This window comes from Bos taurus, chromosome 19 (assembly GCF_002263795.3).
Source record: "Bos taurus isolate L1 Dominette 01449 registration number 42190680 breed Hereford chromosome 19, ARS-UCD2.0, whole genome shotgun sequence".
Taxonomy (NCBI): domain Eukaryota; kingdom Metazoa; phylum Chordata; class Mammalia; order Artiodactyla; family Bovidae; genus Bos; species Bos taurus.
In genome coordinates, this window is record NC_037346.1 from 19,739,771 (window position 1) to 19,764,807 (window position 25,037).

The 25,037-nt window shown below is 38.6% G+C and overlaps 1 protein-coding gene across 1 annotated transcript in view; it reads left to right on the plus strand.

The window, feature by feature from the left end:
- The window catches only part of NLK (nemo like kinase), a 129,607-nt gene that overhangs the window by 88,543 nt on the left and 16,027 nt on the right, over positions 1–25,037 (plus strand). Inside the window, exons 4-7 of the mRNA NM_001193253.1 lie at positions 12,364–12,470; positions 14,073–14,158; positions 18,516–18,725; positions 22,296–22,397. Coding sequence (NP_001180182.1) covers positions 12,364–12,470; positions 14,073–14,158; positions 18,516–18,725; positions 22,296–22,397 — 505 coding nt within the window. The remainder of the gene's footprint in view (positions 1–12,363; positions 12,471–14,072; positions 14,159–18,515; positions 18,726–22,295; positions 22,398–25,037) is intronic.

Below are 25,037 nucleotides of genomic sequence, written 5' to 3' on the forward strand. Positions count from 1 at the left end.
GACCACATCACAGATTTTCACACATATGCACACCTTGAGCTGTCCAGAATGGTTAACTCTCTATTATTAAAGTGCTTATATAGTAGTGCTTTCTTATGACATTTGCATAACCTTTATCTATAGCAATCATTTATTTGTAATAGTTTATAAACTCCCCTGGTTCTTACTGACTCTAGGAGCTGGGTAATGAATTTATTCTTACCTTTATTCTCTTTTGTCTGAGAGGTGGAAACAATCTAAGTCATAGACTGACAGGCAGGCTCAAACGTAGGAATATGGAAAATTGACCATCATTGCAGGATTATTATATTACGAAATTGACAAGCAAGTATCTCCCTTTCTTCTCCTTCAAAGCCTTGGTGGCTCCTCCAATATCTGTTCTTGGTTAGAGCCTAAATAACAGCACTCTAAAATCAGTCCCATTCTCTGCTCCTTCTCCTTACCATGCTCTCATCATCCGTTAGTTCTCCTGCCTGACAAAAAGCGATCTTGAGCTCAGTGACTGTCGTATCATGAAATGGGAACAAGCTCCCTATCTTCTGTTTATTTCAAAATCTTTTGATCAGTCCAGGGCCAACCTTGTCAGCATTCTTGCTAGCTTGAGGTAATAGAAAATCTATCATAGTGGCAAAGAGCATGGAACCAGACAACCTAGATTTGAATCCCAGCTTTGCCTTTTACTTGTGTTTTCTTGGACAAGTTACTTAACCTCTCTGTGCCTCAATTTCCTGGTTAATAAAATGAAAATATTTAGTAGTGCCATAAAAAAGGCTGAGTGCCGAAGAATTGATGCTTTTGAGCTGTGGTATTGGAGAAGACTCTTCAGAGTCCCTTGAACTGCAAGATCAAACCAGTCAATCTAAAGGAAATCAATACTGAATATTCATTAGAAGGATTGATACTGAAGCTCCAGTACTTTGGCCATCTGATGCGAAGAGCCAACTCATTGGAAAAGACCCTGATGCTGGGAAAGATTGAAAGCAGGAGGAGAAGGGGACGACAGAGGATGAGATGGTTGGATGGCATCACTGACTCAATTGACATGAGTTTGAGCAAGCTCCGGGAAATGTAGAAGGACAAGGAAGCCTGGCGTGCTGCAATCCATGGGGTTGCAAAGAGTTGGACATGACTGAGCAAATGAGCAACAGCCACCCCATAGAGTTATTTTGAGGAATAAATTGGGATAGTTAGAACAGTACTTAACAAGTGCACAAAAGTAGTAAGGAAAGGCCTTATAGATGAAGTAGAACTTAGTGAAGTTGGAAGACAGTAGAAACTCCTGTGGACTTTGTGATGCAAAGTGTGCCAAGCCAGCTATGAACAGATGGTATAAGCAAGTCCTCATCACAAATGGACTTCCGTAATGGCTGATCACTAACTACCTAACTCATTTATAGAGAGGTGTGTTTTTTTGGGTTTTTTGTTTTTAATGTTAACTGTTAATGAAGAGTGGGTTGTCAACCTCAGTACCTCATATTCTCTTACCTGGTCTCCTCTTCTAGCTTTAGTTTTTTTTTTGGCATTTAGTTTTTTTTCAGCTCTTTGAAACACCTGTGTTTCAGGATGTATACAGAAAATATATTCTGTATACATCTCGCTGGCACCTCCAAGCCTTCCATCCAGACTGCATCCACGTTATAGCTTTCTAACTACTTTTTCCATTACCTTAACCAAACTCTTCTTATTAATTAGAAAGACATAATTTCCTCCTTCAACCTATCATCCCACAACCACTCGCCTTGGGTCTTCCCTGGTGGTCCAGTGGCTAAGACTCTGCACAAAGACTACTCCCCTTTTATGCCCTAAAGTAGTAGTCACATCTCCTAGTAGTAGTCCCTTCATGGCTACATAAAGATTACTTTGGCCTTACATATTTTAGGGCTTCCCCCATGGCTCAGTGGTAAAGAATCCACCTGCAATGCAGGAGCTGTGGGTTCAATTCCTGAGTGGGGAGGAATCGGCAACCCACTCCAGTATTCTTGCCTGGGAAATTCCATGGACAGAGGAACCTGGTGGGCTACAGTCCATAGGGTCACAAAGCATTGGACACAACTCAGATGACTTAGCAGCAGTAGTGTATGTGCAAATCCTGAGGTTGTTTTAAAAGAACTGTTTCAAGTTCCAACTCCCAGTTGGAATTTTTTTCCCTCTGCTTTGAAGAGAGTTGCTATAGTAGGAACAACTTATTCACACCAGCTCTTTGAAACACCTGTTTCAGGTGATGCCAAAAAAAAAAACTAAAGCTAGAATGTAGTCTTTTCACCTCTGTTACAAAATAAATATACCTCTAAAACTTCCCAGCTGGTGGGAAATGAAATGCTGCCAGCCTTCCCAACTATTAGAGGGTAATAATGAATAACAACAAAGCCATACCTCATTTGAGCCCCTGAAAAGCCTCATAACCCCATTATCATTCTCTTGAACTGCTTAACCTTCTGGTTAACCTTCTGATTATTAGCCTCTTTAATCCAGGTGTGAGGATTTGGGGATGCTCATAGGGCTATTTATTTCATCTTTTTGTCCTATTCCACTGTTCTGACTTTATTTTTTAAGGTTGGTAGACACCAGGGAGATACGTGTTACATAGAGACCCAGAGGTTTCAGAAGTCACTAAATTTATCAGACCTGCCTTAATTGGAGGATATAGGGAAGCAGTGGGGCTTTTAGCCACTTCATAGACCAGCTGAGTCTCCTGCTACCAACTCAATTTATTTGAGAGCAATACTTCAGGGAACTTAATAAACCTGTAGCACACTAGCACAAATCTGTATTTTAACCAGAGTACAATTTATGTACTACTTAATAATACATTGGTTTGCTCTGTGTATAATATATAATGCCATTATTAAAAGTTAAGTGCACTGAATTGTTGGTGTGGGTTTAATAATTACATGTTTAATTGACAGTTTTCCTCTTATTGATACATCACTCAGAGGTGGCAAGAGAACTCAGATGGTAGGTAATAGAATTAGGTTGAAGTGGCCTTTTTCCAAAGGAAATATGATATGCACAAGCCCAGCAGAGTTTTGTTTTGTGTGTGTGGTTCTGGATATGTGGTATACTAACCAGTTAGGGGATGCCAACCTAATAGTTAATTTTTGCCACCCTAAGGTCAAGTCTGAGAAAATCCAGGTGACTAGAAGTTCTTTACTGAAACCAGGAGTCCCATGGGTGGAGGTCTCACAGCGATTAACACTTTTAATTGCTCCCTTGAGTTTCCAGTCCTTCCAGAACCAACCCTCTCTCAAAAGTAGTATGCAATATGCCAAGAAAACTGCATGAGACCTGTTAATAAGAAGTGAATATAATTTTCCTTTTCAGCAGTGATATCCTTTTAAGATTCTGATCTTCTTAAGATCAGTACCTTAAAGGAACTTTTTTAATTGGTTGCCTGTTTTGTTTTGTTTTTTCTTTTTAACTTAGATTCTTTTGGCTTTCCCTTGCGTAGGGAGAGGGAAATGTTAGGAGGAGATAAGAATAAAGTTTCATGTTCTTCCCATAACAGTGATGATGGTGGCAGCAGCTATGTGTCAGACATTTATATGTGATTCACATACAGCATCTGGACCCAGCAATAACCCAGCAGTGTAGTAGATGTCGTTGTGTTTCTTTTGTAAATGCAGAAACAAACTCGAGAGGTTATTTAACTTGTCTGATGTTACCAAGCCAGTAAGTGACCAAGTCGAGATTCTAACCTGGTCTTTAATTCCAAAGCCTACACCACACTGCCTCCCACTACCTAAATCTGTTTTAACTCTTCATTCTAAAAATCTGCCCTCTTCTCAAGTAGAATTATTTTGTTCACCTTTTTTGATGTTTCGTCTATTGAGAGACAAAGCACAGGTTAAGAACAAAAGCTGGGGTTTAGCACCAACTCTCCTGTGTACTAGCTATGACTTCTGGCTAGTTTCTTCACCTTTCTAAACCTCTTTGCTTATTTGTATAATGGGAATGTTAATAGGACTTAGAGTAATTATGAATAGATGAGACAAATTAACTTTAAGCTGGAGGTCTGACACATAGAAAACTAAATAGCAGTTTTTTAAAATCAAGTTTCTGTGGCCATGTACATTAAAATCTTTTTTCTTCCTTCTTTCTTTTTCTACCTGACTTTTACTTGTCAGTCTTAACGCTTTTCTAATCTCTTGAATGTTGCTTTGCATTCATTCATCTTTTTTCTCTGTTTTGTCATTGAGTTAGCATGCTCTCTACACCCCTCGGTACCCAGTCAGTGTTTATTGATGCTAATGATAATGGTTAAACAATGATGGTGTTGGCACCAGTCCTGCAGCCTCTGAGACTGCTTGAGTAATCATGACTTCCTAAAAACAGAGACAGACTCAATCATCTTTCTCATAATTGAAGGTCAGAATTTAATGTCAGCATTTGTTTCTGTGGTGATTATGTAGCTTTTTCTGTGAAATTACCTTTGACAGTTGGAGTAGTCGGGCTTTCTGGCATGAGACTGATTGTCATGCATTCTTAAATTACTTTCTAAAATAGATGCAGCATCATAAAGGTAGGTTAAACAAATATTGATCGTGGTACAGGTTTGTTTTACTTGAAGCAAGAGGTCAGGGGAGGCCTACCATTGAGGGGCAGTTGACGACCAGACTCTATCTACATTAGTTCCCTAGTTTTCTTTCCATAATCCTTTTTGGCATCAAACAACATTGTACAAAACTGTGTTTAATCCTAAACATGCCTCTCTTTTCTCTGCCTTTCTGGTATCTCTAATATATTCCTACCTCATTTCTTTGATTCTCAGAAGATTTCTTATTTTTGCTTTTTCTGCTTCAAACTGTGTCCTCATAAACACATTTTATTCCACAGCAACCCTTTGTGGGTGTCCAGCAGGATGTCCTGCATGTTATATTGATATTTGGGCCCTATGCACTAACAACTCAGCTGCTAACACTGATGGGCATTATTCTAAAGGCTGAATTTTATGATTCAATAATGATAACATGCTTCCATAATTTAGAAATCCAGATTTTTTTCATAACAAAAGGAAAGAAATAGAAAAAAATTTAATAAAAAAAAAGAAAAACTTTGTGCAAGAAAAAGAAGATTGTAAGCAGAAGCAAAATTAATACCCTGTCTGTGGCAGATTTCATTTAGTAGTAATTACTTGTTACCATGTCTAATGTAATATATAAACTTATATTTTTAATTTAATCTCCCACTAAAATCTGTCCTATATTTCCAGCAATCTATAGTTCAGACTTGTTTTCTTCCTCATTTTCTTCTCAAGGGATACCATTGACATGCATATGCTAATTTTTTTGTGTTTTCCTTATCCATTTAAAGAAATAGAGAATATGAAGCTATTGACATGCATATGCTAATTTTTTTGTGTTTTCCTTATCCATTTAAAGAAATAGAGAATATGAAGCTATTCAAGTAAGTGTGTATGGTTCATTGGTATAAGAAAGTGTTAATTGTCAATTTTAGTTTTGAAGCTTAAGAAAGGTGAAATAAGGAGTTCCCTGGCAGTCCAGTGGTTAGGACTCTGCTCTTCCAATGCAGGGGGTGAGGGTTCAGTCCCCACTCAGGGAACTAAGATCCCACATGCCACATGGCATGGCCAAAATATAAATTTTTTTTAAAAGAGAAAGAAGAAAGAAGTGTGAAAGGAATAAGATTTGAATGAAGTAACGTGGGAGAGAGAGTATGAGGTAGAAAAACTTGTGTCCATCATTTTTTTTTAACCTTTGTTTTATTTTTCAGTTGCTGGCAAAAGGAGTATCATGATTTAGCTTGTCAACCTGACATTCATTCACCCCCAACGTAGATCTGTTGCACAGGAGTGGTACGAGGTTGTTAGGAGGATTAAATGAGGTGATCTGTATTAAGAGTAGCACATAGTAGACTCAAGGGTGCTTTATTTGAGATTCTGACCTGTTAGTGACAGAACCAAGACTACAGTTCAGGTACTAGAGGAAATGAGTAAGAGTGTGGCAGTTACTTCAGACACCTTTGGATTCAGTTCCTTCCAAAGGGAAAGCCTAAAACTCAAAAAGAGAACAGTTAGTTCTGTAGAATAACCTAACTTGTGCTGTGAGAAATCAGAGATAATTCATAGCAAGTGCTTCCAAAGTGCCTCACATATAGAGGGAACTCAATAAATGTTCATTGCTTTTATTTTTGCTATTTCTCATGTATTTTTATTTATTTATTTATTTTTAATTCTTAAGGTGAACCATTTTAGGAAACCTAATGCTGACTTCCCTGGTGGTTCAGTGGCAAAGAATCCACCTGCCAGTGCGGGAGTTGCAAGAGACACAGGTTCCATCCCTGGGTTGGGAAGATCCCCTGGAGTAGGAAATGGCAACCCACTCCAGTATTCTTGCCTGAAAAATCCCACGGACAGAGGAGCCTGGGGGCTACAGTCCATGGGGTCTCAAAGAGTTGGACGCAGCTGAGCACAATGCATGTATGTGTGTTTTTATAGATATAGGTAAATTGCCAATTAGAATGTGCATCTAATTAGAGGTTTAGTATGAGCCGAAGAAACCCGGATGGTTTCTCACATGTTTCTCTGAAGGTGTAAATCTCTGTAGTTATTGGCATTTAGCAATTCTAATAATTTAGAGGTTTATCTTTTTAGAAGAATGTGTCTTAGTTGTGCTGCTTTGCTTCTCTTAACTCCTCTTGGCCCTGTGGTGGCAGATCTGCCTTATTCAGTCCCAGAGCAGTGCCTAAGGGGCTTTACGAGATCAACAGCCATGACATTGTTGTGATCTTTGAGTGAATCTGTTGTAATTGCTTGTTTGATTGTCCACCTGCCTTGGTAGGCTATGAACTCAGTTTTGGCAGTGATGCTCTTACACTCCATCACATTTTCAGTGCCTAGAATGGAGCCCATGTCTGGCACATGCTGCTATGCTGGGTATTTGTTGGAGAACAAGAAGAGTGACTTCTCATTTGAAAACACATAGGGAGGGATTCTAAAAGCTCCATCATGTAACCCAGTCCTGAATTTGATTTTTTTTTGGAATCTGGTTTTTTTCGAGGTGCAAAGTAGGTCCGTCTTAGGAATTTAATTTTCTCTCTTGACAGTAAACAGAGTGAGGCAGAATTTAACAGAAAGGGTCCGACTTAGGGATCATTACAATCTAGGTGTGAATCCAAGCTCTGTGTCAGCAGCTTAACCTCTCCCAGCCTCGATGTGCTCGTATCTTAATAGAAATAGTTACAAATTAGGTATCATACACAGGGATTAAATGAGGTGATAAAGTGGCACATAAGTAGCTTCAACAGGAAGTTAGCTTCCTTTCTCCTTTTCTTCTCCTCATAGCACTTAATTAAAAGTAATTCAGCTTTTCTTTATTGCAAAGTAGTGTGCATGCTGTGTGACCTGTGGTTAAGAAATGGGAATAGTAGGCAAGCAGGAAGCAGCTTTGTGGGATAGAGCGCACGCTGGGCTGGGAGTCGGGAAGCATAAGGTAGTAAGGCTTTTAGCAAACTTGGAATGTGACCTTGGGTAAATCCCATAACCTCTCTGTGACTAAGTTTGTGTTTCTGTTAACTGATGTTCTCCATTGACTAGTAATATTTGAGAAGGCAGTGAAGGGACTGTTTTCTATCCCGTTATATATAAAGAAGTTTCTGAAATGTCAGTATTACAAAAAAAACCTACATAAAATTAACTCTTTAAAACAACACAGAAACACTTGTGCCTCTTGGGCACCTTTAGGTATCAAAAGCTGCTACCGTCCCCCGCCTTGCATTTCTAATTGTTAATTTGCATCATTCGTTTTTCTGAAGCAAATCAGTACATTTTGAAATCCATATTTCATGGAGCTACTTAACTAATTGCTGCAATCAGCAGCAATTTATTTTATATCAGGGCTGTTCAAATCACTGTGAGGTTGGCATACCATGCACAGTGTGTTTTTTACAACCATATTTTTAATGATGAGTTTTAATAAGGGAGAATGGTTAATCTGCTAATATTCGCCTGAAAGTCCTAACTTTGGTCCTGTGGTGTACCTTTACCCAGTGCTAACTTTAAAGGCCATAGCAAAGTCAGTGACCCAGTGGGTGCACCAGCTGTTGGAGAGGCTGTCCCATTTAGAAGGACAGAGAGAGGGAAAGAGCACCCTGTTTTTCTTCTTATTTGGAGACCCTCATTAAATTACTCAGAAACAATAATCAGATAGCTGCTGTTCAAGTTAATGGCACCTCCCGAGTCCCTGTCAAGAGAGCTTTATTTAATGTGCGACAGACCTGGAGTGGTGCAGGTGCCTTTTCAGGCCCTCATTTAATTTAAGCTGCTTTAGTTGGCATGGCAACTAGTTGAGACATCTGGGAGACATTATGTTGGGGATTGAGACTTTAGAGGATTTCTGCTAGAGCAAAGCAGAAACCTTATCATAAAGTGGTGTGTGTTGCTTCTAAATTTCTGCAGCTCTGTTGTTCAGTCGCCAATTCAGGAATTGTATTTTTCCAGAGAAGTAAAATTTTTAAAGGTTGGCCTGGCCATTGGCTTGTTTTCTGTGAAGAAAAAATTTGCTTTGTCCCTGAGGTGAAACATTTATTTCAACCCTGAAGAATTTATTTTGCCAAACTAAAGCTTGACAAAACTTACTCTATGCAGAGTGGCTATTTTCATCACCTTGTAAAAAGTATACTTTCAAAATTTCTCAAACTTTTATGTTTAAAAGATATTAGAGGAAGGGAAATATTTCTGCGCAAAGGTAAATGAAATTGTCAAGGTAGACTGGGCTATATGTGGTTTTCCCTGGATTTTCTGATTAAATTAAGAGATTATTAAACACTACCCTCATTTTTTTTTTTAACGCTGTCATCTTCTCAAGAAGCAGAGATATAAAAGTAACACTCATTTAAACTCTTTTTTAAATATTATAACAGGAGATTGAATGAAAGGTTTTTTAAATTCACAGATCCTGAGGACAAGAAACATGATAATCTGGTCATTTGTGTTTAGCAGAGGGAGTACCTGCTGGTTTATATTTTGTAAGAAATTATGCACATAATGTGCTCTTAGTATAGAAGAATTGACTTACTATTTGAAGTCATCCTTTATATTCATTTTGAACACCTTGTCTTTCAGGTTCATTTTGGTTTGGGGGGGTTTTGTTTTTGCTGTCTGTTAATACTTTGCTCTGTATTAGGTTGAACCATGTGAAATAATTATTTTTGTTGGTCAAAATGGTTCAACATTATCAATTCAGATCTAGTAGGTCTAGGGTGGGAACAACACCCTGATCTGGAAGTACTTGTTTCATAATGCTAAGTTAAACATTAGAGTGTTTTCTAAAATTAGTAATTATTTGTAAAATATCCAGTTAGAATAGTACCCATTCCAGCCAGACAATGTTTTCCTTTTCCCTTTTCTTTGAAAATGTAGTCACCGTTAGAAGAAAGCATATGATATTATTTCATGCTTATTCTGTTTTTGGCTTTTGTATCAGTTTGTTCCTTTTATAAGTCAAAGCAATATTTTTCAAGTGCCAGCACCATGATTTCAATCAACCTGATAACTTGAAAATTAAGATGTTTTCTCTCTGCTGTTTGCATGCATACCAACTGTCACCAGTAACAGTAAAGATTCTGGCATCGCAGCTTGGCTGCCTGTTTTGTAGATATGTGAGACAGAATAGAATATAACCTGCTCTTCACTTCCATGCAAGAACTTTTCAATCCTGGCAGGAAGAAGAAAATTGTCAGTAAACTCAGAAGACATGACTGACATCCCATACAGATAAGTACTCTGTTCAGGAGTTTTCTTTTCCTGAGTAAAACCACAAGTTGACGATACAGGGATGTCAGTTGTGAAGTTTTTCTGTGTTTGCTCTGTTGTTCTGTTTTTTCCCTGTGTAATGTTCCTTTGTTTTCATCCCTTGAGATTTCTGGAACCAACTCAGGAATATGAGAACCTCTGATTAAGGCTTAATGGTGCAAATAGAAAATTTTTTCCCCTGTCTCTATCCTATGATTAAGATTTCCCAGTGCGGCAGGGAAGAAACTTTTTAGTATATACAAGAGGGTTAATATCTTTAATATGTAAGGCACTTCTATAAATAAAATTATCACCCCAGTATAAAACTGAGTTAAAAAAAGAAACACTTCTCTCTTCACTCCTCTCTTTTTTTCTCCTCTCATACTCACACATATATGTGGCCAATAAACATGTAAACAATTTCCATCTGAAAACAACATTTGATAAAACACAGATCTTTATTGCTAAAATCCTTCCTATAGTCCCCAAGAATTCATACTGGAAGAGGCAGAAACTTCTACCGGCAGTAATGAGAACCCAGAAGCAGGTTACTTCTTGCTCAGAACATCAGAGCAGCTAAGGAACTGGAGGCATCAGGTATCTTAGAAAGTAAGGATGCACGTGGGTCTAAACCCAGAGTTGCTTTCAGGCCTTCGTTAGAAGTAGTAAAGATTTAGTTCAGGTGTCTTTTCCTATCCCACGGGAGACAAGTAAAGCCTTACTCCCTGGTGACAGCAGGAGCTAAGCTATGGTGTCTTTGGCTCTTCCCCTGCTCTTACAGGATATCTTGGACATGTTATTTTGAGCTGTCAGTGAGTCATCCATTGGAGATGATGAGTAGACAGTTAAATATACAAGGCTGGACTTAAGGCAAGAAAATTACTAGAGATGTAAAGTTGAGAGTCGTCAGGATGGATGTTTATTTAAAGTCATGGGACTCTCTTCGATTACCCTAGAGAGTGAGTATCTGAAGAGAAGAGGACCAAGCCCTGGGGCATTTCAACAGTAAATGGTTGGGCAGGAGCACCAACAAAGGGAATGAGAGGAAACAAAAAGAAAGGGAGAAGGAAAGTCAGAGCTGAATGTTCCAGAAGCCATTTGGAGAAAGTGCCTCACAAAAGAGGGGTTGGCCAACTGTGTATGTCAGCTGTTACCAATTTTTCATTCTCCCTATGCCCAAGTTGTCCCTTTTCCTACTTGTTTGCGCTGAAAAATTAAATTAGAAGTGTTTTTAAGTCCCCAAATAATAATCACTTACTACAAGAGACTTTTTAAAACTCAGAAAGGTAAGATACAAAACCTCATGTCACTTTTTTGAAAATGTAAGTTATGTCCAGCACTTACCCTTCCAATGAGCATGCCAGTGCTGAAACAAGAGCCCCTGCCCTGGATCCTTTTAGTTTTTTATAGCTAATGGTGAGCACCCAAAGACTCCAGCCTCCATAATATCTTTCTCATAGAAGAATTTTAGGATCTGAGGAAATACGTAAGAAAGCAGACTAACTCTGCTGTCTTTTGTCTTGCTTTTCCCTGCTTTCAGGTGCACAGGGCCAGGGAGGAAGCCTTAGTGTTTTACTCAGAATGTGAAACTTTTACAAGGTGTCAAAAGAATTTGTTTGGGTTCTTTTTCTTGTTTATTCATTTGTCTTCATTAAGTTTTATTGGAATACAGTTGATTTACAATGTTTTGTTAATTTCTGCTATATAGCGAAGTGAATCATTCATAATATACCCACCCTTTTTTAGATTCTTTTCACATATAGAATGTGTCAAAAGAATTTAAATCCTGTAAGAGCCTCCTAAACTCAAAGGCCCTCTTTGTCTGAAGGAAGCTTTTAAATCATAAAACTTGCCTAAAATTTTAAGGAGTTGTTACTGAAGGCAGGGGTAAGTCATGAATCTGTCCAAAAGACGGTGTCTTTACCAAGAGAATTCCACATCTCCATTACTCCCTGGGCCCTAGCCTTCGATCTTCTACCTCATATTGATTGTGCAAAACCCTGAGGAAATACTGAGTACAAAGCATAGGAAGCTTAAAATTAAGTACAGGAGGTATACATGTATAACAAGTTAAATAATAAAAGTTCAGTTGTGAAGACTGTAGAGACTGAGATATGAACTAACGATTTTGCATGTTTTTCGGAGTACCATGCTTTACAAAGTAACCAAAGCCATTGTTAATGGATGGATTACATCTTTTGCTTTGGTGCTATGGTGGCCTAACGTGAGACCAGCACTCTTTCTTGTTTGGATTCAGAGGACACTCCAGGAACATGTCTGAATAGACCCTGAGACTGTGAGAAATGTGAAACGAGTCTTCACATTTCTCCTGATCTGGCTGTCTTTGAAAATATTTACCCTTATTTTTCTCTTTTATAGTGCTAATTATAGTCATTTGATTGTTAACTTCTAACTTTTAAAAATTACTTCATTTTGGCAGTGTTTTCATCTTAGGAGGGCTAGAATTGTCATCTCTTTTCATGCTGTCCTAAAGCTTTCCTTCCTTAAAGCTCTTTCCAGCCTTAAAAAGAGAAGTTATTTATTTAGAGTTGGTACCTAATTTATAGGGTTTGGGGGCTGAATTCTCTGAACTCTCCTTAACTAAAAACCTCAAGATACGTTGTCACAGAACTGATGCAGAGTGACCTGCATAAAATTATCGTCTCTCCTCAACCACTCAGCTCAGATCATGTCAAAGTTTTTCTTTATCAGATTTTGCGAGGTAAGACTTTCTCTGTGAAGAAAAAGGTAGTGTCACTGTATAAATGAAATGTTTTGCTTTTCATTTGAACTAATCTGACCTTCCAAGGCTAACTTCTTGCCTAACAACTTTTTTTCTTCTGACCAAAGTATACTTAATACTCTCTATCCTTGATGTTAAATAAGAAGCTTTTAAGGGTAGCCAGGTGGTTCTTATTTTCAGTGATGGAAGAGAAGGTCCTTTCTAATTCATTAGGTAGTCAAGGGGGTTAATCTCGGGGGGTACATAAGCAGGATGTTTTGCCACAAAGCTTCCACTGAACAGCCTTTAGTAGGAGTATGTGGCTGGCATCAGATGATTAACTGAAAAGGAACTGTGTTTCCTATGGATGACATACATTCTTTAAGCTGGCAGTAGGTGGGCCTGGTCTGAGAGTTGGCAGGCATGCCTGAGTTCCACTCTAGAAAAGCAAAATGACTTTTAAAGTCAAAGCATGGAGAAGACTGACAGAAACAGCCAACTAACTCACTCTCCAGCCTGGCTCATTAAAGAGCGCTGACATGATGGAGAAACAGTTTGGGCTGGCATTGTTGGAGCTTCCTCTGGCCATCAGGTGTATCCTTCAGAATTTTGGCATTACACCTGTTTAAAGCTGACACAGTTTTCTTACCTAGTAAAATTTTTTCTCCCATAGGATTCAAACAAGTATGGGGAGAGAGGAGGGAGGAGGGTTCAGGATGGGGAACACAGGTATACCTGTGGCGGATTCATTTCGATATTTGGCAAAACTAATACAATATTGTAAAGTTTAAAAATAAAATAAAATTAAAAAAAAAAGACATTCCTTAGAAAAATTGAAAAGCATCTGCCAAAGGAATTAAAACACATACACAGCGTTAAAACTAGAAAGTTCACCTTCTGTAGATTTGTTGATATTGGGAGTGGGGGAGGTGGCAGAGGGAAGATACTGGATAGAGGATCTTCTTTAATATTGTAGAAAATGTGATTTGCTTTATTTTATTCAGAAGTCTCAGCCTTGAAGCTGTGCCTTTTATCTAGCACTGCTAAAGCCCACAGACTTTATAAAGATATCAAAAATATTTTTAAAGTAATTAATTACTTTCCTGATTCTCAGTGGTGGAGAGTACTACCAACAGACCTGGGCAAGTTTCTGAATTTTGTCTCATCAGTGAAAATCTGTCCTGGAAAAGGCTTGCTGTTGGTTAATGGGAACTATTTTGTGGCAGCAGCTCACAATCAGCTTGAGAGTGTCCAGAATATCCAGAGCTCCAGGAGCCACACTTAGAAACTGTTCAAGGTTATTGGTCTGGTCAGCCTTAACTCCAGGGTTTGGAATGCTTATCTGTACTTAAACCTACATAATCTTTCAAATTATAGACATTATCTCTAGACTGTGCAAACCTTTGATGACATTTTCTTTTACTGTAGCAAAATTACAGTTTTTTGAGGTAGGACTAAGTCAAGCTTTTAATAATGTTCATTATGCAGTTATTTAGACAACAATTTAAAATCCTGTACTCTTGTTTCTATGGTTTTCCCCCAAATCATTGGTTGAGTAAAAGGAATTAAATATCTGCAGTTAAATTCTGTTTGTTATTTCAGGTTTGAAATATCTCCATTCAGCTGGCATTTTACATCGAGACATTAAGCCAGGGAATCTCCTTGTGAACAGCAACTGTGTTCTAAAGGTAGCTTTTCATTTTATTTAAACATCTAGGAAACAAGTGGAATGTCAGAGTGTGTTTAAGAACACGTTTTTGTGAAAGAAATGGTTAAATTTGTTTTCATCACTTTACCAGAAATTAAAGAACCCAGTGTTCTCCACCAGTATCACTAGTCATGGACAAAATAGTAACTTAATTTGTAGTCTTGGCTCATGGTTTCTTCATGATATTTTGCACATATTTTGGTAACATTGGAATTGGAATTGCAATGTGACTAGAAAGAAGACTAGAGAAGGTGATTTCTTTTCAGCTTGTTCCATTACAAAGAAAGTGTATATCAGAAAAAAGATTGGAAGACTAGTAAGCATCTACTTACATGACAATCAAGTGTGGTTTTTAAGAAGACTGTATGTTTTTGCACAGCTGATGTTCTTATATGCTGTTTGCCTGAGGCAGCAAAGTAGGGAAATAGAAACATTTAAAAGTGAGAATACTAAGCCAGAAAAGGGTCAAAGGTATTTCCACAGTATGTAGTGGCCAATCCTCAGTTACTGCTCTGAAGGGGTATTGATTTCAGGGTTTATTATGGTTAGCAGCCCCCATATCTCAAGACATCAATTTCAGTTTTACTCTCGCTGCAGTACCACCCCCGTTGTCTTTTGTTAGAGTGGCTCGCAAATAGCAAAATCCACATGTGTGCATTGCCCTGTCCCTAACAGAAATGTGTCTTAACAGACCTCCTAAATAGTGAAGGGCCCACCATATCTTTCCTATGGTAAGGTAAGGGCCTTAAGAGGTAAGGGCCTTCCTAGAGCTGAGTCATCTCTGTGAAAGCAAATTAAAATTCCACTTATTTTATGAGCGGCTGCAGTATTATATGGTGCTTCAGTCTACAGTAAATATTCTTAACATTTCAATTGATATATTTGAAAAAGAAAAGAACTATTTATAAACGTTGCCTACTTTAAATGTAATCAACTGTCATTAGTACTTATCCTGTTGGCAGTTAAACTAAACCTTAAAACCAAGCATATAAATGAATTTCATTTTTTATTTTAAATGCTTTCTTTAAACTGTGGGCCAGTTTTCTTTAAAAGCTAGTGTGTTAAACTGCTTTTGAATTTAAAAAAATCTCCCTTCACTCTATATATGAAGAACTCTGCTCCTGTTTTAAGTCTAGAAAGATTAAAAACACCTATTTTTCATATTTTCCTTGAAAACATCTAATATTATACTTAATTCTTTTGTTTCCACAGATAATTAATTATCCCAAAAACCATTAAAGTAAAAACTACCAAAGTAAATTTTCCTTCTATAGGTCATTGAGTTCACTCCCCTGCTGCTTTTCACTGTGGGACTGCCCTGGTGGTCCAGTGGCTAAGACTATGAACTTTCAATGCAGGGGGCCCAGGTTCAATCTGTAGTCAGGAAACTAGATCCCATTTGCCACAGCTAAGACCCAGCACAGCCCAATAAATTAATTAAAAAATAAATAAATAAAAAGAGCTGTAACCAGGCTTCCCGGGTGGCTCAGTGGTATAGAATCCACCTGCCAATGCAGAAGACACGGGTTTGATCCCTGCTCTGGGAAGATCCCATGTGCTATGGAGCAACTCAGACTGTATGCCACAACTGTTGAGCCTATAACTCTGGAGCCCCGGAGCCACACCTTCTGAGCCCATGTGCTGCAACTGCTAAAGCCCACACACCCTAGAGCCCATGCTCTGCACCAAGAGAAACCAACGTAATGAGAAACCCAGGAAGCACAGCTATAGAGTAGCCCCTGGTCACCTCAAGTAGAGAAAGCCCACACAGCAACGAAGTCCCAGCACAGCCAAAAACAAATAAGTAGAGTAGTAGCAAACTGTTAAAATATAGTGTAATAAACATCTTCAGACCTTATCTCCATAACCCATTTTAATTCTTTTTTTTAAATAATCAAAAACCTTAGAGTCAGAAATTCTTTGACTTATGCAGACCAAGTCACTTATATGACAGTTTAAACCAGTTTCTGCTTATTTCAGTTTCTGGTTGGAAAACTTCACAAAGCATTTGTGTAGAGCCTGTCATGCTTGATGCCATTAACTACTTGCAGTCCATTTTCTAAATTGTCTTTTATGGTATTGTAACCTCCAGCTACATGAAAGAGTAACTAAAAGAAAATGTCATTTATGAATAAACAACATACAGGTCAGAACAAATTGAAATTTTGCTCTGCTCCTTTAACTTGTTTTAGCAGCCTACTTTTAAAAGCCAGAGTAGATTGCCAATCTACTGATGCTAATTCTGTCTTCTCAAATGTAAAAATGTAGAAAATAATAATGACAAAACATTTTTAAAAATCATCCTTTCATATTGAGAATCTATTTTGTTTACTGTTAGGCACAAAGCAGATAATTTTGCTGGAAATTGCAATATCTTTTTGGTTACCTGATCATTTAAGCTTCTTACTTTGGATTTAGCCTGTCTTCAAGATAAATTGCCAAAAAATGAATCCAGATCTTTTTTTTTTTTTTTTTTTTAAAGGCTGGCTTTATAAGAGAAAACATTTTCTGTTGGGTAAGGTGGTGTTTTGTTTTGTTTTAATACCAGAGAAATAAAGTGGATTTTTAGGTTTTTTTGTTTTGTTTTAAAAGATAGCCTAAAAATTTTTGGTCAAGTAATAGAGTTTTAAAATATTATATGTTATTTGAACACCAGTCTTTGGGAGGATTTGATAAACAACATATGCCTGTTTTCCTTTTTGGTATAGTTTTTCTGTGTGGTCTGAAAATGTACTTTCATTTTAAGTTTTAAAGATGTTGGTTTCATACTGATTTGTCCCCACATACAGACATGCATTCATTTGATGTGACCAGACATAGTAGATTCGAGATAAAAAGAGAAGATTGCAAAAAATTCGGGGTAAAATATGATTTCTTTAAAGCAGTAGTTTTCCAATGTTTTTATAAGCTACGAGATCCTTTTTTCAAATAAAATATTATGGTAGGACCTCAACTTAGAATGCAGATAAGTATTATTTTGTCAGTTATATTAATAATATTGACTCAGACTTAATCAATGAGAACGCTGGAGCTTAGATGGTCATTCCTCTCTTATCTCTTCCTCAGTGCTGCCAGTTTCTGTTTTGGTTGCCCAGTATCAAGAAAGCCTCAATTCCTGAAAATAAGCAGAATTTGCTGATGGTGGCACTGCTGCCGTTTACTAACAGCTCACCTTGCAGCCTCCAAAAACTTTTCACTTAAACAGAAAGGGCAAGACTTGCCTGGTGGTCCAGTGGTTAAGAATCTGCCTGCCAGTGCAGGCATGGCTTCGATCCCTGGTCCCTGGTCCCAGAACTAAGATACCACGTGCTGCAGGAGAACCAAGCCCGTGTGCCATAACTAGAGCCTGCGCTCTGCAGCAAGAGAGGCCAGTGCAGTGAGAAGCCTACACACTGCCACGGGAGAGTAACCCTCACTCTCCGCAGCTAGAGAAAAAAAAAAGCCTGTGTGCTGCAACAAAGACCCAGCGCAGCCAAAAATAAACAGAAAGCGCAAGAAAAGATTTATTCCTAGGTTTGTAGGACTAACCAGTCTTTCTCATTTACCATTATGTCTCCAAGTTCTAGCACTGCCTAAAATATAATAGGCATTCAATTAATTAAATATTTATGGCATGAAGAATTGAAGGGACCTATTAGCATTGGTATTCTACAGTATGCTACTTTTTGACATATTCACACATTGGATTGTGAATTAGTATTTTAAATATTTATAGATTCATGTGAAATTTAGGTAAAATGTTCATGGAACTCCTGAAGTACCTCAGGATTCAGCAGGACTCTGTTCGAAACCCATAGCTTTGAAGAAATTTTACTGTGTATATTCCATAAAGATAGTGAACATATGGGAATTCCCTGGTGGTCTAAGTGGCTGGGACTTGATGGCTTCACTGCCAAGGCCTGGGGTTCATCTCTGATCAGGGAGCAAAGATCCCACAAGCCATGCAGTGCAGCCAAAAACAAACAAAAAAATAGTGAACCTAGCTCAGGAGGTCTTTTTTTTCCCTTATGATATCTTCCTCCATAAGCAGCCTTGAAAATAAATTAGCTTGGTTTCTTCATTAAACCTAAAAGTATACATTCATTAAAAACAAATGAAAAGTGAAAAGCTTGTCTTTACGATAATTCTGTATAGAAATATGGAAGTTTGACACTTTCTTCCCTCTCATCCAAATAATATCAAAATACACTGACACAAATGTACTCCACCTGTATCACTGAAAACTTTGCAAAGTTCCGAGGTCTGTCGGGTTTTAGTTTTTTATTATTTTGTTCTCCTATTCCACTTGTAAATATATTTGTCTATTTGACAACATTCTGATAATCTATTCTGTTTAGATTTGTGATTTTGGATTGGCCAGAGTGGAAGAATTAGATGAATCCCGTCATATGACTCAGGAAGTTGTTACTCAGTATTATCGGGCTCCAGAAATCCTGATGGGCAGCCGTCATTACAGCAATGCTATTGACATCTGGTCTGTCGGATGTATCTTTGCAGAACTACTAGGACGAAGAATACTGTTTCAGGCACAGAGTCCCATTCAGCAGGTACGATTTCACTTTAGGCTTTAGGAACTTTCAATTCTATTACAGATTTAAAGGAAAAACCATCTTGCGCACATCTTGGGCTTATTCACTGTACTGTCTAAATTGCTTTTAGCAAATTCAAGTTCTCTTAAAATCAGAAAGTTATGAAGATTACAGAGAGAGTGACTTTGCAGCTTACGAGCCTCTTAGAGGGAACGTTGACTTTATTACACGCACTGATGCATGGCAGCAGACTCCGCTGTAACAGTTTGCACAGGTGTGATCTTCAGTGGTTCAAGAGCCTCTGTTCTAACTGAATGGATCTGACTCGAAAATGTATTTGGTGACTTAATGTACTTACACTTTGTGCTTAGAATACAAATTTTGAGTGTTGACTTCTTTAAATATGAACATTTAGAGCCCTTTCCAACCTTTATTGGACTAAATTATTTAAATATGGCAGAGAATATCAGAAGCTGATTAAAATGTTGGAAACCATTTGTGGTATTTTAACTGTCTGCCTTTATAAACTAATTTGTTACTACCCACATTTTCTTTGGTCTAATTCTTAAGTACTTTTTATTCATAAAAATGTTAACAATCTTGTTTGCATGAGAAGAATGTAACAATGGTGAGTCAGGCTGTACAATCCAGTTGGTGGATTCAAATCCTACTCTGCCACTTGTTATCAGTCAAATCCTGGACAAGTTAAACTGTTCTGAGGATTGTTGTGCAGAATAAATGAAATAGTAGAGCCAAAACTAAGGCCTGGAGTCTGGTAAGCACTCCATAAATGTTAGCAGTTATGATGGTGGTGGCGACGGTGTGCCAGGGTATGAAGGATACAGCTGTAAATAAGACAAAGCTTTCTGAAACTTTCATGTGAGACAGAAAATAAATAAGTATGGGGGGCTTCCCTGATGGTCCAGTGGTTAAGGCTCTGCACTTCCAGTGCAAGGGACGTGGATTGGATCCCTGGCCGGGGAACTAGGGTCCACATGCCTCAGAGCATCTAAGCCTGTGAGCCACAGCTGCTGAGCTCATGACCCACAACTAGAGAGCTTGTGGGCCACAGTGAAAGATCCCAGATGATACAAACCAAGACCTGATGTGTTCAAACAAATATCTTTTTAAAGAAAATAAATATCATCTCAAGTAATGATAAGTACCACCAAAAAGAATTAAACCAGGTTAGGGATAGAGAATGATGATGGAGCCAGAGCAGTGCTAAAAAGCCGTCTGAGGGAGTAACATTCGAGGAGAGACTCAAGTGAAATGAAGGACCAAGATGTTAGGGACAAATATTCCCGGCTCAGGGACAGCCAGAAGGTGCCTGCATGGAGGCGACACCAGGGGCACACCAGGGACAAAAGGGACGACCAGCATAATAGAACCTGCTGAGGCAGGAACAAGTGTGGGTGTGCTGGAGTGGTGGCTTGATGAAGGAAGAGTGTGTAGGAGATGAGGTCGCAGAAAAAGAGCCTGCCTGACCTTGGCTACCTGATACGGACTTTGGGTTCTGTTCTGTCCAAAGTGTGATGGAAAGCTGTCTGTTTTTGAGCAAGAGAGTGTTAAGATTTGATTGATCACATTTGAAAAGATCACCCTACCTACTGTGTATCTTTGTAAATAATTCACGCACTTGATGAAAAATGAAGCCATCTCCTTTAGGCTCTGTCTACCAAGAATTGTTAACTGATACATTAGAAACTATATGCTCTGATCAACATTTAAATTTATTTCTCTGCTATACATTTAGTCATTTTTGTTTAAGTCTGCATCTTTTAAAATTGATCGTGGTGATAAAAAAATTAATCATATATAAATCCAATGTTGGGTACTCAATTTCTTTAGAAAGTAGAGTTTAACAGCCTTACCTATAAGATGACATTCATATATGGACATAAGCTGCCATACAGAAGAGCTTAAGTAGGGACTTACTTCCCTGGTGGTACAGAGGGTAAGAATCCATCTGCTAATGCAGGGGACACAGGTTTGATCACTCATCCAGGAAGATTCCACATGCCTCAGAGCAACAAAGTCCATGCACTACAACTACTGAGCCCACAGTCTAGAACCCAAGAGCTACAACTACTGAAGCCCATGCACCTAGAGCCTGTGCTCTGCAACAAGAGAATCCTGAGCTAGGGAGCAGCCCCGACTCTGCACAGCTGGAGAAAACCCATGCACAGCAACAAAGACCCAGTGCTGAAAAGAATGTACAAAGGAAAATGTGAAGCAACCGGAACGGGATTCAGATATCTCATTTGCTAGAGAAATAACATAGGTCTTGAGTTTTTCAGTCTGATGTAGCCAATGAAGGAGAACTCACATCTATCTGTCACCATTGTATTTTGGAGTGAGAAATCAAGATCTATAATGAGAACAGAGTCTAACTTATAAATGGAAGTATTAATAGATATTTGCTGTAGCATTTTCTCTTTGAGAAATAAATATCCTATGCACTGTAGTATCAGCAGACTTCATTGAAATGTTCCTTATCCATAGATCTGAGCCATTTAAATAATTTTATTTATTTTTGGCTGTGCTGGGTCTTCATTGCTGCGTGGGCTTTTTTCTAGTTGTGGCGAGCAGGGGCTTCTCTTTGCGGTGACTCTCTTGTTGCAGAGCCCAGGCTCTAGAGCACAGACTCAACAGTTGTGCACACAAACTTAGGTGTTTCAAGGCATGTGGGATCTTCCTGAATCAGGGATAAAACCTGTGTCTCATGCATTAGCAGCTGGATTCTTTACCACTGAGCCATCAGGGAAGCCTGGATCTGACCCATTTTATACAACTTTCTCAATATTTCCCGTTGTTTTCATGAACTGCTCATTTCCTTTTGTGTTTCTTAGAGGTCCAAACGTATGGCCAAGTCACTTTTCCCAGAAAGCTTTTGCACAGAGATGTTTAATTCTGTGCAAAACAAGCCACTTGAGAAACTCCATTATCCTGGAGGGCAGTGATACTGAGGGCCACCCCATGGGTTAGTTAAGTGCAGGAAATAGTGCTTTGTATTTGCAAATCCCAGAACCAGGAGAAGTATTCTCTAGGTAAGAATTTTCCATCCTGAACGTATTAGAATGAGACGTTATTGCTAATTGGGTTAGAATAATCATAGCACTTACAGAAAATTGTTAAGGCAGTTTGCTATCTACAAGGGCATATTTGTGAGAAGACCATTTTTTTGGTCTCTTATTGGGCCCAGCTAACTAGACGTGGCCTTACACAGTGTCACAGTTTTCTGGGCACCACAGCTTTTCACCAATGTGAAAGATTATGTGTGGTGTGAAGACACACAGCAGGCACATGCAGACTCATAAATTACTGTCACCTTGGAATGCCTTGGTGGCCAAAACCGTTTTCTTTATTTCTATCATATAGATCCCAAGTGAACATTTTTCTGTCTTGTTTTGTTTTTTTATAGTCCAGAAAGTGAAAATAGAGGCTCCTACCAGTTAATCTGGAACTTTCCTTAAGTTTTCTGCTCCCCTCCATATTTGGTCCTCATCTCTCAGGCTGTGACATAAGAGTAATGAAAGGTTGTTTCCATGAGCTTACTAACCCTCTGTATTTCCTGTTTGTTCATAGTTGGATTTGATCACAGATCTCTTGGGCACTCCATCACTGGAAGCAATGAGGACGGCTTGTGAAGGCGCTAAGGCACACATACTCAGGGGTCCTCATAAACAGGTGAGGCCCTGTATTTGGTCACCATCTGGCAGAGTTTCCCTCCCACAGAATAACGAGATGAAAATTTTTAAACAAAAACATTACATGTAGGTTTTATTCATTTTTTTTATGTCATGGCCATAGGTAAAATGTTAAAATATTTGTCAAACCCAATAGGATATAGTAATTCCCAGTGCTGTAGGAGAAAGTATTTTTGTAGCACCTTTGCTAGTAAATGACCTCTGGCTTTGGTCTCCTGGTTTTTGTGTTGTTGGGGACAAGTTACAGGGGGTGGATCCTTGACCTCAGTACCATAACCTCATATATGTGTATCAAGCTGTCATTTTTACATACTGAGCCGAAATACCCGGTATCTCTCATTCCAGCCAGGAATGTGAAGCTGTTTCTATTTCACTCTTGCCACTAACACAGAATTAGATGTGAATGTTATTAGAAAAGAAGTATGAAGAGAGATTGCCAGATTTGCACTGATCAATATTACTTGCAACCAGCCAAGTCACTGCTGAGAAAGATGAGATGGTTATTATCTCCACCCTGTTGATTGAGCAGCATTTTTTAGAAGCACTTTCCTAATCTCCTTGGCAAAACAGCTTAATGATGTGAAGTGAGTAAGGGGAATACTTTTCCTAGGAACAACAAACCGAGACAGAAGGGAGAAGGCTTGAGCAGGGAGCGTCGGCAACTCTTCCCTGGGCTTCGCCTTGCTTTCTTTTACAGTGGGCATTGAGATGATCTGATTGATCGTTAGAAGATCTGGTTGATGTAATTGATAGACCAAGTGACAGACGGAGTTTGGCAGTCCTCAGATTACCTGCCAGACATTTGATCGAGGCGTTGGCTTTTTTTTGGAGTTCCCTGTCTATGATTCTGGTGTGAATCTGGAGCTTCCATTTCCACAGGCGAAAAAGGCAATGGGTAAAGCATGTTATCTTCTAAAACCAGCCTGAACTAGTCATTGTAGATTTACTACTAGAGATGGTGTTTTAAATAGCCCCCTGCTGGTTACATCTTTCTGAAATGATGGGGGCGCTGACTCCCTTAGAAGAGCATAGTCTCAACCTAGAGGAAGGTTCTATTTTCAAAGACAGATCTAACAAGATCTGTTATGTTCAATTTACTGGCCAGTATCAGGGATATTAAACTAGTTTATCAATACCTGGCATATATACCTTCAAAGCAGATTTTTAAAAAATTTTGTTTGTGTATTTGCAAGTAAATATGGGTACATGTAAAATAAAAATTTTACAGTTAGTCGTTCTCAGCTACCCCCATGTCATCCTAGTCTCCTCTAGATTAATTTGAGAGTATCTTTCCAGACATTTTTCTATGCATTTACATATATTTGTACAAACAGAAATATATCCTATTGTTTGTTGGGACTTTTTAAAAAATACACATATACAGAAGGAAAACCTAATTGGCTATCTTCTTAAAGTCACAGATTACTGCTTCAAATTAATATACTTGTGTTGGTTGATTAATATACATCCTTCCAAGTGGTTTATCAGTCAGGATTCTTTCCACTGAAACTCAGTTAAAGCTGACTGAAGCCAAAAAGGATACTTAACTTAGGGCTCATGTAACCGAAAAGTCTTGAGCTACCACTGACTTTGGGCTCTGCTGGATTCAGGTAGTCAAATAATATTTCATACCAGGAATTTGCCTCTCTTCTGTTCTGTTTTCCTGTATTTTGGCTTCATTTTCAGAACAGGCTTTCCCCCATGAGTTGGCCAAAATGGAGCCAATAATCTAGGCCTACATTCTATTAGCAGATCAGTCCTTCAGGAAAGAGCTTTCCCAACTAGATTCATAAAAATATTTGGAGGGTCTCTGATTCTGTTAGGAATGTACTTGGTCATGAGGAATAGAAAACCTTGCTTGTGTGTTAGTCGCTTAGTCGTATCCCAACTCTTTGCAACCCCATAGACTGAATCCTGTCAGGCTCCTCTGGCTATGGAAGTCTCCAGGCAAGAATACTGGAGTGGGCTGCCATTTTCCTCTCCAGGGGATCTTCTGACCCAGGGATTGAACCTGAGTCTCCTGCATTGCAGGCAGATTCCTTAGCACCTGAGCTACAGGGAAATCCCAAAAACCTTGCTTATAATGGTCTAAAGAAATAGAAGTTTATTTTTTCCTCATATCAAAAAGTCCCAGAGGTAGGCAGTCTGGTGATGGCATCGCAGCATGTCATCGATTATGTCTATTTTTTTTTCTTTCTTTTTTCACCTTTAGCATGTGACTTCATACTCTCTTGCCTATTGCCTCGTAGTCACAAAATGACAATAGCTTGTCCACAAATCATGTCCATATTCAAAGCAAGAAAATGGAGCAAAGAGGGAACACTAGCAGGATCTGTTCCTTTTCTCAGGAAAGCAAACATTTTCCCAGAAGCCTGCCTAGCAAACCTCTGCTTATGTGTTACTGTCCAGAACTGTATGGCATGTGGCCTCCCTGAAGGCAAGAAAGGCTTTTTTTTTTTTTAAGTGTCTTTTCTATCCCAGTTAATAACGATAGAGATAAAGGATAAAAGGATTGGGAGGGTGTGTTAGGTTAGCCAGCCATTGACTGTTCCCAACCTGTTTTAATTATGTACATCATCCTGGCACCAGAGGTGGTGCTCAGAAGACATCATTTGATTGG